Raw genomic sequence first — 15,127 nt, 5'->3', positions numbered from 1 at the left:
CGCACCAGAATGTATTTTAATAATATAAAAGTTGACCAAGTACAAACATTCGAAAAATACGTTATTGTCTAATTCAAATGGTGTATCATCTTCAAATAGAATTGTAAATCTAAATCCATGTTTTTTACTCAAAAAGAGGATGATAATCTTGAATTATAATCGTGAATCAGAAGTTGCAATCATGTTGACGTTATACATATATAAATTCACACTTCAGTTGGCTCGAAAAAAAAAAACAAGATTAACAGTCACCTGCAAGTTTTGTAGTGTGTTTTGAATTTTTTCGGTGTATTAGAATTTAAGTTTTGAAAAGTTGCTTCTAATTATGCATTTCATGAATTAAAGTATATAGGTCCTGTCAGTGTAGAGTATAACAAAGCCACCTGTCTGACTGTGGTGTTCTCATCTGTGTTAACCATGGTGTTTGCTTCTTGAAGAACGGTTGTTATATCTCTCCTTACAAGTCTGTAAAAACAACTGAGACTTTTTATTTATTGTTTTTTTTTCACATAGCTCACAATTAACAAAAACGTCTTTTCTTAAATGATTTTTATATTAACGAAACTGTTTCTAAATTCTGCCTAAAATGTTCTGAACAAAATACCCACTTGCAATTATCAAATTGAATTAGTTTGCAGGGGAATCATTGCATTGCTAAACATTAATATTTTTGTGTGAAAAAGGAGGGTCATGCAGTTACATGCTGTTTATTCTATACACAGGAACAGTTTTATATATAGTTGCTTAATGTAGAAAAGTAATTCTTTTCAAAATTATTAACGACTCGTTGAGCATTCTGTTCTAGCACTTAATATAAACTTTCTTATCTTAGCTTTTTTTCAAGTGCATTTAGAAGACATTAATTAAAATATTGCGCAAGCCAATTATAAATCTAAATAGTAGCTCGATATATATTTGACAGCATCACATCAGCAACAGTTTTTCATGTTTATTAGTCTTTAGTTTTCTTTGTTGTGTACAACATTTGTCTGTTTGTCTTTTTCTTTTTTAGCCATGACGTTCTCATTTTTTTTCGATTTATGAGTTAAAACACCCCTCTGGTATCCTTCGTCCCTCTTTTTAAAATCAAATAATAGCGCGATACATTTGACAAGATCACTACAAACAACATGCAACCTGATAAATATGTTATACAGTTCTAATTAAAAATACCTTGGATTGTCTTCAAAGTGATGTTTGATTGCCGATAGATACTTGGATCCTTTTTCTTGGTCTAAGTAGCTCCCAAATCTTGGTATCGTAGATATGCCAATTAAGAAATCTGGTTCTTTTGGAATATATGTAGATCCAGCTTTAAAAAGAATGAACAATTTTAAGTTTTGAATCATTTATTTGGAGAAATTCAATTGGATGCTCAGACATTACACAAAAAAGAAGCAGAAAATACAATTGAGTAGAACAATTATATGACAAACACACAAATAAAACTAAATGAAATGCTCTTAAAATAGAATATGAAAAAATAGCTCGAAGGAAAATCGGTAAACAATGAAATAATCATGCTTCTTTTTTGTGAGATAACACATTATTTTACAGTTTATTCTGGTGACTACGAGAATTCTCGTAGGTAAACTGAATTTTATAAACGCATGGGAAGACGTTTATAAAAAAAAGTATTTGCACATGGTTTATGAAGTAAAGTAAATCTAGTATTTACTTACGTGTAGTCGTTCGAATGGTTGTTCTTGCAGGCTCCTTCACTTCTATTGGTATATCAAACTTGCCTTTCTTTGTTACAACATTAACTTGTATTGTATATTCTGTATTTACATTTAAGTCCCATAAAATACACGAAGCGTATTCAGTGTCAATCTCTTTATAGTTTCTTGCACTTTCACCCCATCGAACTTTGTATTTTGTTAATAAATGTTTATGTTTCCCGTCTGGTGGTTTCCATCTCACGCACACTTGTGTCGGTGAAATCACAAAACAATCGATTTGCTTTGGTTGCATGTTTTCTGAAATTTACAAAAAAATATATTTAACTCGTAACATCTAGTTTTGTCCTCCAACAATTGAGGGAAAGAGGACGAGACTGTGGTAACGACAAATGAACCATATAAATTGCCATCAGTGACACATATATACCATAGAGGCAAATAAATTCATCATAGATACCAGGATAAAAACGCGCGTTTCGTCTACAAAAGACTCATCAGTGACGCTCGAATGAAAAATGTTGAAAAGGCCAAAAAAAGCACGAAGCCGAAGAGCCCTGCAGGACCAAATATTTATAAAAGTTTTGCCAAATACAGCTAAGGTAATAAACCATATCAGTGTGGCGTAAGTAAAACTTTTGATGACAGAACTTAAAATTTACCATTTTGAACCCTTTGTGCAATAGTAAGCAGTAATCCTCTCAAATAAGTATATTTTTGGGCACCAGATGACTCTTACTTTGAAGCTGGCATTCGTCTCTCATACACAGCCTCGATTTGCAATTGCTTTCTATATATATTGCCTTTGATTTTGTAAGTTAAAATCAGAAGTGTTGTTGTTTTTGTGCAAGTGTTCAAAATTTTGAGCTTTAGTAGAAAAACTATATGTAATTACATTTCGAGTCATATAGTATTGCATTTTACATACTAGTAACATACCTTTCTTTTTCGTGTGAGCAAATAATTCCACTTCATCTCGCTGTCCGTTTTTTAAGACAGCTACCACTTTTAATTTGTATTCAGTGTCTGGTAGTAAGTGATGAAGTTGTGTAAAATAGTTCAGTGTATCTGGCGAGGGACTGACTGTTATCCGTGATCCACGAAAAAATATTATATAGTTCTTTATATTCTCAAAGTATTTGGGTCCTATCCATGACACATCAATGCTATATGGATTCATTGAAACAGCATTAATATGCCTTGGCTGAAATGAATCTGAAAAAAATATATGTGCCATCTTTTAAAGTATGGTACCAACACTGTATAAGGTATGGGGAGGGTTAAGCGACTGCAATGCGGTATGGGTTTTGTTTTATAGATGATTACTTCTAAGTCGTTTGGTTTTTGATGACAGGTTGTCTCATTGGCATTTGAACAACATTTTCGTATGTTATATGGTGGTACTTTTTTTAAATTCAAATTGTTGAATTACCTAGGTAAACAAAATGAGTATTGTGTAAATTAACAATTACATTGGCGGGAACATAACTAAGCCTACCCGTATAAATAGTGTACCCTACCTATTCAAGAATCTTTCCGTCAAATTTTTGGCTTTTATTATATATCTTATTGATTATTTCTCTAATAATAAAATATATTTTGATGCAAATGTTGCGTGTTTTCAAATCAGACTAATCCATGACTGGTTGTGATTTATTACTGGCCTCTTACATCAAATTCCACACGCAAAACACGATATCAACACGGAAACACAGTTTTTTGGTAGATATGATGATCTGTCTTGAATCTTTTTTTAGCGCAACAATCATTCTTGAAATTTTTTTATAAGTGTTTACATTGTAGTTCAAACAACAAGTTCTTATTTGCGTAAATTTGGTTAGATCATAAGAATCAATTTTGACAAATCAAAAGTTAATGTGGTACTTGCGTTTCAAAATCCTACTAATTATAAATTGATGACAGGATACATTTTCATCAAAGGGTTGGAGGAAATTGAAGTTACCACTTAAAGTTATCAGCCCTTTGTGGTACTTAAAAATTAGATTCCGGATGTTTGGTATTTGATAATGGAATTATATACCTTTTTCAAATGTAGAGCATTCAATTTCTTGAGATGGTGTACCTTTGACCTCTTTCCATTTTCCCGAAAGAGATCGAAACTTCCAAAGTGGAACAACAATTATTCTATATGCTGTATTGTCTTGAAGATCTCTTAGTATCAGAGAGTTATGCTCTGTGATTTCTTCGAATCGTTCTCCTCCTCCGGAAACTCTATAGTAAACCATATATCTTACTTCATCTCCCTCACCGACTTTGTGCTGAGACCAAGATATTTTGATTGAATGTGGAGCTAATGGTGTTGCATGGATTTCAACTAAAAATAAAAATATATGTCAAATAATTAAGGAGATAATTAATGTTTTGGTCATTATAGTTTAAGATGAAATACATTTAATTCAAACTTTGTTAAATACATAGGTAACTTACAATGTTCTTCAACTCCTTGACAAGCATCTATTAAAACAATTTTAGGTTTATCTTGTAACCCTCTACTTTCACTGAGGGGTCGTAGCAAATCTTCTATTGGTACACTTCGTTTTCCATCAGAGCCATATAACACTCCTAGATTTCCTGAACAAGCAAACACACAGACAAATATATCATGGTAGGACTCTTGTTCAGCATAGTGTTGAACTGCTGATTTCATCTTTGATGCTTCTAAGTTCAGATGAGTAGCAACTTTAAAATTTAGGTGATCCTTGAAAAGACTTTTCATGTAATCTAAAATAAATGTTAATAAGATGAGACAGTAAAGTTCTACATAAATATATGAGTATATAGTACAAAAATAAAGACATCATATGTACTCTACATTACCCGATTTTGATGAATAAAACTGAGTCGACTAATTTTGCTCGAATTTGAAAAGTAATAAATAAAGACGATTATGTATAATTTGACAGAATGTTCATAAAGTACTACACAGTCATGTTCACAATGGGAAAGCATTTTTCAACAATTCTGTAATAGTCTCTGAATCTAATAGAAAATATAAATCAAATATTATGATAAGATTGAAAGGATTTCTTACGTGATTTGATACAAGGAAACAGCAATATCATTTTATTCGCGAATATAAATAATGCGGTTTATGGTATCATTATATGCGGTATATATGTTTTGGTGATTGTTAAGGTCCGACCGGTGACATATATTTGTTTACATCCTCGAAATTCGAAAGATTAAAACATGAATAAAAAACAATTATATTGTCTTATGTTCATTGCTATTTCAACCAAAGATGTCAAGAGCGAGATTGTCCTTCACTCTAATTACGCACTATATCTGCATTACATTAAAACAACTTTGAAAGTTAATCTTACAAAACTTAAACATCACATACCTGCATCTTCTTCCCCTGCCGGGTTATTAAGGTTTACTATGATTAAAGCGAAACCTGCAAAGATAACACATTGAATATAAAAGACATGTCTTTACAAAACTTTGAAATCTTCGAAAACTAAGGATGTTCTATCCCATGGTCAGGAATAGATTATCGAAGCTGTTTCTGGCAAAATCTTCTTGAATTTTGTGTTTTCAATGCTCTTCAACTCTTTATTTGACCTTTCGAACTTTTTTCTGAGACTTGGAACTTATATTGGACTTTAAAAAATACATATAAAATATCTAAGTTCACAATGAACCATTATACATAGCCAGTTAACGATATAAACAGAGGAAAGGAAGAAAAAGCTAATATTGTCGCCTACCTGAAATGAACTTGAAATCTTGACTCAGTTAATTTACAGCTCAGTAGTCGATACTGATGATTTATAACATATATAATCTTGATTTCTCCGTTGATAGATTTAGAAATTATGCAGAAACTAAGTAAGCAGCTCCATTAGTATTTAACCTTTGATAGATTTTTTTTTTACGTAATTTAGATTTACAGATACCTGAATTAATAATGCAAAAATGAAGGTACAATGTAGATATGAAAAAATCAATATAATTCTTTACCTCTAGTTTTATCTCCCATGTGATATGGCATAGGTGATACAATTCCGCGCTCGCCATCTGATGTCTCTATTTTTCTTCTCATATGATTCCGGTCTGCTATATCTGAAATTAATTATTTGTGGATAAATCGACCATAAATGTTAAACAGTTAAGATTATTGTCACGTTCTCGATAGAATCTTATTGAAAATGATGATATCTTTTTACACCAAAAAGAAAACAGGATCAACTCACCCTTTTTTTGTCTTCTTAAAATGTCCTGTTCAAAGTAAGGAAAATGGCAGATGTTCTCATAGTTCGTTTCTGTGTGTGTTGCATTCATTGTCGTTTGTATTTTGTTGACTTCAGTGTTTCTGTTGTTTCGTTGTTTTCCTCTTATAGTTGATGTGTTTAGCTCGGTTTTATTTTGTAACCCGGATTTGTTTTTGTTTCAATCGATTTATGACTTTCGAACAGCGGTATACTACTGTTGCTTTTATTTAAGTATTGAAAGATGAAATTTAGGCTTTCATTTTAACATGAATCGTCGCCCGAGAAGTCAGATTTTTAATTAATTACATGCTTAATATTTATATGGTAAGATTTATTAGATGACTTTATCTTTAAACCTACTTTCTTCATAAGTTGATATTTCTCTCTGTACAGAATCACTGTAATATCCCTTTCTTTTGGCTTTTATGTTGACATTTAATTTTGCATCAGAAGGTAGATTATCTATTTCGTATGTGTAATGGTTTTTCACTGGGTTGTCGACTTCAATTATGTGCTGTCCAATTTTGTCCCCATCTTCAGTCATAACATCTATGATATATCGCGAGATTTCGCTTCCATAATTTTCTGGAGGCCGCCATGACACCCTAATTGAGGTAGGAGAGATAAGACGGACAACAACGTTTTCTGGGTGAAATATTCCTAAAAAAAACACAAAGGTGAAAGGTCATAGCTGCCTGTCATCAACATTTATGATACTCTTACTACTACGGCTCACACAGAAATAATTTCTCAAAGAACCACATCAATGTGAGCGAGCAAAGCGTTTAAAGGATTGGGTGTTAATCATACAGAAGCAAATGTGATGTTGTAATGTTTTTTTCAAGTCTACAAACAGTCAATAAAAGCAGATCCAGAACTTGTATGAATGTAATTCAAAAATAAATAATTCGCAATAAAATGAAGTTTATTCTACTTTTATCTTTTTTTATACTGTTTTGCACATTATAATAACAAACCAGAACTATTTATTTAAGCAGTTGACCTAATAAAACATGTTTTAATAGTGCACATATAAGTGTGTGGTTAAGAATATTTGTTATCATTGGTCTTTAAATATTTAGTAGCTATTATTTGCCATCTAAAACAACTCACTTAGTTTCCCCGTCAGCGAAGAAGCATGACTTGTTTTGGTCCACGATCGATAGGACAGAAACCCGGAGGCAGATGATACTGAAATAAATCAGGTACTATAATACATCACGAAGTTATATATAAATGAACAAGATAAGAATAGCGAATAATTCCACAATATTTCTGAACTATAATTGCTTGAATAGAATAGTACTTGTGTGCAATGACACACTTAACTGCAACAGATCTGAAGCACATCAACATATACAGTCATTTACAATAAAGAGGTTGATGAAACTTAGAGGATAATTCAAGTTTCGATTCGCTCTATGTCTAGACTCATCAGATCCGCACGAAGTACAAAAAAAAAAAAACACACACACACACACAAAAACCCAACTATTATACAGAAAAGACACAAAGTGTCGATCTAAACAATCTTGCAGTTACTGAAAGCTATTTTAAATCTGGTTTTGTCAAACTGTGTATACTTACCTAAAGATTCGTTGTCTGATATTTTCTTGTGATGAACCCATTTCTTTCCATACGCTGGTGCAGACTTGAATCCTACAAATAATGATGTATTAATATCTCAAATAACATGCTGTAAAACAATCTAACATACCTTATCGAATGAAAAACGATCTGTCAAATACCATTGAGGAGGTTTGTTTTGTTTCTACAGCGCAGTTATTCTTTTATATCTTTATGAACCTTATTTGTTGTATTTCAAAATGTATGGAAGGGATAAATAAAGTTTATGGGTAGAAAAGTGTGTGCATGGAAACAGGTATTTTCTTTTTCCTACTAAGTAAAATCTTTTGCGTCAAATAAAATGTATTCAACAAGTCACTGGTGAGGGAAGTTCCAGAAATGTAATTGATCTTACCTGGTCCAATATTTCTAAGAGGTTTCTTTTTCACCACGTGTACATTTCTGTAATGTGGCACTGGGTTATCCAAAATGCTCTACAACACATTGATATAACAAGTTACAATTGCCTCAACAGTATTCATTGACATTTCAGTATATAGATAGTAAATTGATACACTAAGCTTAACATAATGAAAACGGATACTAGTTAGTAGCTGGTAAGCTGTACCAAATGTTGTGTCAGAAACGCCTTCTGCGTTTGACATCTACAGTAAGAGGTTTATAAATTAAGAAATTGAAAATGATATCGTCAACGAGTCATGATATAAAACTTTTTTTGATTGAGCGCCCTCCATGACATGAAAATAAGTTATATTGCGTCGAGCGTTTTTTTTTTTTTTTTTTAATAATTCTGTTGAAGAAAAAAGATTTACTATTTATCGAATTGATTTGTTTATTTTGTTCTTGGGTCAAAACATGGAATGACTACAGTGACATGTAAGAGTCAAAATTATGACTGTATGAAGGACATTTACGCGCGCGTATATCATAATCAGTCCTCTTTCGAAGCACCTCTCTAGAGAATCCTGCATGAAGAATGCTAAAAGTTTCATTACAAAATATATATAATTATAGAATTTAAACATAAAAGTCTTTAGTACAATTAATGCGACTATTGACAGGTGTAAACCTCGGTCAGCACACACGTTTTGCAGTGCTTATTATTGTAAAAAGATTTTTTTAAGTAATATGCCTTACCATTTCCTTCCATTTATCCCCTATTGATGACATCCCTGTTTTAATATTTTTACATACTGAAAATAGAAATAATGTATTACTTCAAAAATTAGATAAAAGATGTAATATAACAGTTATTAGGGTTACCAAATTATTTCTCGACAAGACGTTTATGATTTAGAATAGAATTATGTAAAAAAATGTTTATCGAAGACAAAAACACGAAAGAAGTTTACAATTACCTACTTGTTTTAAAGTTTCCTGTTATCTTAATCTGTTAAAAGTTGGAATTGTAACCCTATATGTCGCCAATAGAGAGTTTAACGGTGGAACAATTAATTTGAAAGGCTTGTATCAAAAGTGTCGAATATTATAATTTTCTTTTGTACAGTTAATTAGAGTACACATTCCGAATATAAATATAGATATATTTAATGTAATAGTAGTACTATGTTTACAACGAGGGAAAAAAGGGGGGTATTTGTAGCAATACTTTACTTCAAAACTGTTTTTATATTTGATATTTAAGCATGCCATTAAATTTCAAGTACTGGTGTTTTTACCTCGTGTGATCAATGGTCTTTTCTGTGTTGTATAGGTAACGTCAGTATTGATGTTTAACATTTCTGTTTTATTGAGACATTGTACATGTATGATAATAAACTCATCATTGATATCAGGACAAAATTTAGTATATACGCCAGACGCGCGTTTCGTCTACATTTTTTTAGTTATAAATATTCTATTGTTAGGGATGATGGGTAAACTTAAAACAAGAGAGCTGACCATCAATTAGAAAACAAAAAAAAAAACACCTAGAAAATATTCAAAAATTCCAATGGAACCAGAATTAGTCTTAATATAGTTTTTTAATTGAAATGTATAAAGGAGTTTCGTCGATCGGACCATTGATCACAACTGTACATTTATACATATGCTTACGCAAGTCACGTGTATATGATTATTTTGGTTTTGCAAGAATGACACAAATGTTGACGATTCAAGAAAAAGGTAAATATTCATATTCAAATTATTATTGGTGTATGTGTTGGTTTTATGAGTGCGTGACAGGGCTTTTATGGCATTGAGTTTTGTTAATAGTAGATGACCTTTCGGTGAAATATAGACGAGCTGCTGAATTTGCAAACTTAAAATTCAGTCTACAATCATGGACAAGAACAAATATCATGCAAACAAGTAAAATCTAGTATCAAGGTTGAAACTCGGTAACTAGAGAGCAACCCACGAAGAAACAGTAGTAAACATACAATCACATGTGAGAAAACCATTTACCTCAACTAGACAATACCATTTAGAGACTATAATGAGATTCTTCCCAGATGCCTGCAAGAACAGGCCCATATCTCAGCTGTTGTCTATGTATTAACTCATTTAATTCTATTTCAATAATTATGCATCGCAGTTACAAATGGCATTTTTGTAGTTCTATAATATGAAATCATTGTATTAAAATTAATCAAGATAAAAAAGATCGCAATTTTGATTTATACAATATTTTTCTCTATTTAAAAGGATAGCAGCATGGCAGCATCAAACAAGACGACTAAAGGTCAAGGAAAAGAGGATGGCAAGCTTAAAAAAGACAAGAAATATATTGTTCAAGGTTTAAATGGTGGTCCACAGGAAGGTAATTATTGTAATTTTGACATGGCAGGAAAAACAATGGTTTGGCTTGTGGACAACAGAAAAGGTTCCAACTGTTCAAATAGGAAAAAAAATATGTTGATGTTGTACATGTACATACTTTTACTCTTCATGCTACTCATGCCGTACATATTAGCTATAATTCTCGTTCACATTCGAGGAAAAGAGAATTGGACTGTGGTAACGGCATTGTGGACATATAAATACGTTGTCATCTGTGAAACAGATATTCAGTAACAGTTATCCAACTCGTAACGGCGTCCGTAAAATTATCGAAGAGATTACTTTAACCTATCTCTTGGAACCAATGGATCAATAGCTTCCTTGTATGCAGCAGTTATATATTAGGGAAATTATGACAGAAAACGTTAGCACTGTAATATTGCATATACAGGGTAATATATAATTCATATGTAGGCGTTATAGGAATATTGCTTTGTATAAGTGGAAAGTTCACAATTGGTAAGCTGCAATCATCTCTTTTATCGCAAAGTTTTGTTCTTAAGGTGGCTCGGGACTATTCGACTGCGCATAATTTCACGCATGAATTACAAAAGTATTTGTCGTAAATTCGATATAATTTTTTTAAATATTTTGATTGATTAGAAATACTAAATCATTGTAGTTATGTGAATAATAGAATATTTTCGTTATAATCCGTATTTGATAAAGGGTCAAAATGACATTTTACCCATTTTTACCATTTTCCCGCCAAAATTTGGATTTTAAGGCAGAATATATTTTTTTCCTTATCGGTGACCTATTTTTTTTTTTATTTGCTCATTCTTTGAAGCTATATTTCAGCTTTTTATATTACAGTTTTGGATCAAGTGTCATAGAACGTTTTTTTTGATAATCCGATAAAATTATGTCAACACCTCTATTTTCCCTATCATTTCATTGAAAAATGGTCCCTTTTACATACCTGTTCAAAAGTAAAATTTTGAGCTTAAATGGTCCGTGACCCCCTATTTTTTTTCGACCAATTTGATTTAATTTCTGTCAAGAATAAAATATAAAAAAATACGGCACTTCTGATAGAAACTTTTAATAGGCCCCGAGCCACCTTAATTGATCCTTATTGTAAAAAATTTCGAGGTGTTATTCAGGTATAATTTTTCAAAATGAACATTGCAGATGAGACACCACAGAAGATAACCAAAGGTAAATCGGGGAAAACTGAAAGTATTGAACTTAAGTTAGGAACTACAGAATTGCCTCTGGCAGACGCTCAACTGGTTTTGGATCAGTACAAAAAGTTAAAAACAGACGATAGGTTCGTAAACACATCAGGTTTTCTCACAGAGCTTTTCCGGAAGTTGCAGCCATTAGAGAAGGGTCATTCCACTAGATTAGAAGTGGACATGATAGTAAGGCAGTTCCAGGATTACAGTGAAGGATTTAAGTACAAGATGGATGCTAAACCAAGAGGTGTGTATTTTCGTTATTTAATATTGATAAAATGATCTTGCAATCAATAACACAAGAGTTTTAATTGTCTAATAGAAAATCAAAGGATATGGGGTATTCATCAATGACACAAAACCCATACATGCACAGCAAAAACCACAACAACAACAAAAAACACACAAAAACCAAAGGATCAGCGCAATTATTGCTGTTCTTCATCTCGAATCACAGTGAGGCCTTCAATATGTAGCTTAATCACTTTCACCTCATTGCAAGTTTAAAACGGCTCCTAGCTAAGGCTTGAGTGGAATTCTTTGAAAAATAATTTGGATATACATGTTCACTTGTTGGAATATGTATTAATATGGAAAGAAAAATTAATGTAAATAAACATAGTTAATTACTTTTTTTTATTAACTTTACGTTAGATATGATCGCATATACTGAAATTTTATATATCCCTAAGTATGTCTGCCATTTTGGACAGGTTATGCATTAATCATTAGTAATGGAACATTCTACCAGATTCCTGGAGACCCTTTAAGTAGAGAATTACCGAAAAGACCAGGAGCAGACACTGATGCAGGTAAAGGTCGATATTAAACAGCTCAATGTAAACTAATCGAGTCTTTGAAAACCTATTATTAATGGTTATAAATTTAGCACAGTAGTAAAATATTTAAATATTGTTTTCATTGGTATTAACATTGATTCTAATTTTGGAAATAAAACATTATAGGATTAACCACATATTTTCTAGAGGTTATTGGTGTATTAACTTGGTCGAGTAACTCCGAAGATACTTTTTGATGATGTTGTAAAGGAAAAAGGACGAAACATTGTTTGTGAAAACCCTGGCTCATTCATTTTTTGCTCAGACAGTAGCAGCTGCAATCTCTTGAATATCGTATGAGTTGACAATGCATATTCTATCAGAAGATGAAGTGTGTATATTGCTAGTACAGTATAGTATGTTTTATGGCATTGTAAAAAAGGAAGTTCAAGTTGGAATACGTTATCTATAATCCCTAATTTTATATATTCACATAATCTTAATTTTTAATTTGATTTCTAGCAACTTTAAGTTTTAAATTGTTGTTTATACTGTATTCTCAGAAAACCTAGAAACAGTTTTAACGGGACTAGGATTCCGTGTAGTTAGGAAAGATAACCTGAAAAAATGGGAAATGGAACATGAAATAAAGACCATAGCTCGTGCTGATCATAAAGCCTTTGACTGTTTTCTACTTATTTTGTCCAGCCATGGAAATATAGGGAAATTATACGGCAGTGACGGGCAACAAATTTTGATGAGTCAACAATTAAAGTTGTTCAAACAGGAAACGTGCAAAGATCTGAAAGGCAAACCAAAACTATGTTTCTTTCAGGCCTGTCCAGTTGGCGAAGAAGATGGTAGGTTTTTATCAATTTATCCTGTAAAGAATTCAATATCATTCATTACATTTAAACAGTAATGTTATCAACATACTTTGTTATGCTAGATATCTTTCAAATCTATCTAAAATTTCAGATCCACATGGAGAAATAAAAGTTTATATGTTTATGGTTTAACTATGATGGCGGTGACATGTTCCATCAAATCAAAATTCCTTCCTCAAAAATAATTTGTACTTGTTTGTATATAAAAAAAAAGTTACTATGAAACGTAAGATGTACTAAAAGTTTTGCCCCATAGTACTTGTAGTTGCAGACACAGCAACTCTGCCAATGGAAGGAAATAATAAAGGGGAAAAGAGTATACCAGACGATAAACCCAAGTTTCTGATTAACGACGTTGATTTTCTAGTGGGATACTCCTCTCTACCTGGGTCTGTTAGTTACCGGTCTGAACAGTCCTCATCATTTTATCTCAACTCACTCTACAAAAATCTCAAAGACAAAGGCGAGGCGTAAGTAGAAATATTGTCATATTGGTAGCTGTAACTGTCAATTGTATCGCAATCATTTGATATATTTTCTAAAAAATAACATCAGATTTTCTCTTTAACATTGATTTTTAAAGGATTATTGAACTATTGAAACATAACTACAAAGACTAAATATAATTTACTTAGTTTTAAAACAGAGATTGTTTAACTCATTTTGTCTTCATATCACATCAGCTTGTCCCTAAAAAAAGGAAACATAACATTTGTCAGTAATGTAAAAAGTAAAGTAACAAAAATACTGAACTCTGAGGAAATTTCAAAAAGGAAAATCCCTAATAAAATGCAAAAAATCAAAAGGTCAAACACATCAAACGAATGGATAACAAATGTCATATTCTTGACCTGGTACAGGAATGTTCTTATGTAGTACATGGTGGATTTAACCTGGTTTAAAGCTAGCTAAACCTTTCAATTTTATGACAGACGTATCAAATTCCATTATATATAAGGTAGTCAAATCCATTATTAACTAGTTTTATAAGACGTGTCACGGTACTTATCTATCCCAAATTCATGTATTTGGTTTTGATGTTAATTTTAAAGCTGTGTCGTTGTTCTCTTATATTTAATGCGTTTCCCTCAGTTTCAGTTTGTTACCCCTATTTTGTTATTTGTCCATGGGTTTATGAGTTTTGAACAGCGGTATACTACTGTTGCCTTTATTTGTTTTCAGTTTATATATAATGTTGTACAAGAAGCTATTAAAGTCTGATTGACTTATTTCAGATACGATCTTGTAACTATTTTGGAAGATGTTAATCGTGAACTCACTGCTAAGAAAGCTAAGTACAGAGCTGGCGATGTAAATGCCGTATCAACTTTTGTTTCATGTCTACGAGGACCAATATTCTTCCAATAATATTTATGTACAAGAGATTATAAAAATAAAATTATTTAAAAGATTGCTTTTCTGCCTCACATGATTTTGAAATGTAATTGTTTTTTGTGTACTATTATTTATCTGTTGGTCTTTGTCAGTTTATTTTCGACTATAAGTTTGGATGTCCCTCTGGTATCGTTCACCCCTCTTTAACGGTCATTTGTTGCTTCAATGGTTATTTGTGTATTTATAGCTTTGATCGAAACCACTATGGAATAAAATATATTACACAGAATGGTAAGGTCGTAAGTGGCCTAATTTATATTATCCAATCATTTTCGTTTACCGTTGACCATACAAATTAATAGCAATAATCTACAGGTTAATCATATTGTTTTGAGGTTCTGCGAACTAACAAATAGGAAATCTGCCATTCATGCACATTCATGACTCTACAATCTATCTTTTTTGTAGATATCCATTTGAAGTGACTCTGTTTTTGCATGTCTATATGATTTTTGTGTGTGTGTATTTGATACAGATGACGTGGCTTTGCACTTATACATCCCGCAATTGTGTTATTGTTCTATAATTTTTGTATGCGTGTCTTTCATTTTTGCTAAAGTGCTTTGTCTATATGCCATTTTTGTTTATTTGATACACAAT

The 15,127-nt window shown here is 31.8% G+C and overlaps 2 protein-coding genes across 4 annotated transcripts; one reads left to right on the top strand and one right to left on the bottom strand.

Moving 5' to 3' along the window:
* Positions 1–9,251, bottom strand: LOC143064735 (receptor-type tyrosine-protein phosphatase F-like). Its single transcript, XM_076237792.1, has 13 exons — positions 8,639–9,251; positions 7,896–7,974; positions 7,502–7,573; positions 7,028–7,105; positions 6,275–6,574; positions 5,664–5,765; positions 5,044–5,097; positions 4,128–4,421; positions 3,721–4,014; positions 2,619–2,894; positions 1,683–1,979; positions 1,174–1,312; positions 1–465 (listed from the first exon to the last, which is right to left on the bottom strand). The coding sequence occupies exons 1-13, from the start codon at positions 8,669–8,671 to the stop codon at positions 333–335; spliced, it is 2,151 nt and encodes a 716-aa protein (XP_076093907.1). The 5' UTR covers positions 8,672–9,251; the 3' UTR covers positions 1–332.
* Positions 9,252–9,563: 312 nt separating this feature from the next.
* LOC143062449 (caspase-3-like) lies at positions 9,564–14,573 on the top strand. Of its 3 annotated transcripts, none has more exons than XM_076234138.1 (7): positions 9,564–9,628; positions 10,151–10,265; positions 11,420–11,713; positions 12,180–12,278; positions 12,809–13,105; positions 13,398–13,602; positions 14,368–14,572. In XM_076234138.1, the coding sequence occupies exons 2-7, from the start codon at positions 10,160–10,162 to the stop codon at positions 14,498–14,500; spliced, it is 1,134 nt and encodes a 377-aa protein (XP_076090253.1). In that variant the 5' UTR covers positions 9,564–9,628; positions 10,151–10,159; the 3' UTR covers positions 14,501–14,572. The 3 variants fall into 3 exon arrangements, with proteins under 3 accessions (XP_076090253.1, XP_076090252.1, XP_076090254.1); XM_076234137.1 differs by having other exon boundaries at positions 13,389–13,602; positions 14,368–14,571; XM_076234139.1 differs by lacking the exon at positions 12,180–12,278 and having other exon boundaries at positions 13,389–13,602; positions 14,368–14,573.
* Positions 14,574–15,127: the final 554 nt, after the last annotated feature.

Source organism: Mytilus galloprovincialis, chromosome 2 (assembly GCF_965363235.1).
Source record: "Mytilus galloprovincialis chromosome 2, xbMytGall1.hap1.1, whole genome shotgun sequence".
Lineage (NCBI taxonomy): Eukaryota > Metazoa > Mollusca > Bivalvia > Mytilida > Mytilidae > Mytilus > Mytilus galloprovincialis.
Note: the sequence above shows the minus strand (reverse complement) of the source record. Positions and strands in the feature narration are given on the sequence as shown.

What these genes read in the sequence shown, in the direction of transcription:
- LOC143064735 (XM_076237792.1), bottom strand. Translation starts at nt 8,671, where the DNA reads ATGTCATCAATAGGGGATAAATGGAAGGAAATG. An exon ending in GGCAGGGGAAGAAGATGCAG is followed by an intron (nt 4,422 to 5,043) that starts GTATGTGATGTT and finishes CATTTATTTTAG; the next exon opens with ATTACATGAAAAGTCTTTTC. An exon ending in ATGCTCTACATTTGAAAAAG is followed by an intron (nt 2,895 to 3,720) that starts GTATATAATTCC and finishes TATTTTTTTCAG; the next exon opens with ATTCATTTCAGCCAAGGCAT.
- LOC143062449 (XM_076234137.1), top strand. Translation starts at nt 10,160, where the DNA reads ATGGCAGCATCAAACAAGACGACTAAAGGTCAAGGAAAAGAGGATGGC. An exon ending in GATGGATGCTAAACCAAGAG is followed by an intron (nt 11,714 to 12,179) that starts GTGTGTATTTTC and finishes CATTTTGGACAG; the next exon opens with GTTATGCATTAATCATTAGT. An exon ending in CTCAAAGACAAAGGCGAGGC is followed by an intron (nt 13,603 to 14,367) that starts GTAAGTAGAAAT and finishes GACTTATTTCAG; the next exon opens with ATACGATCTTGTAACTATTT.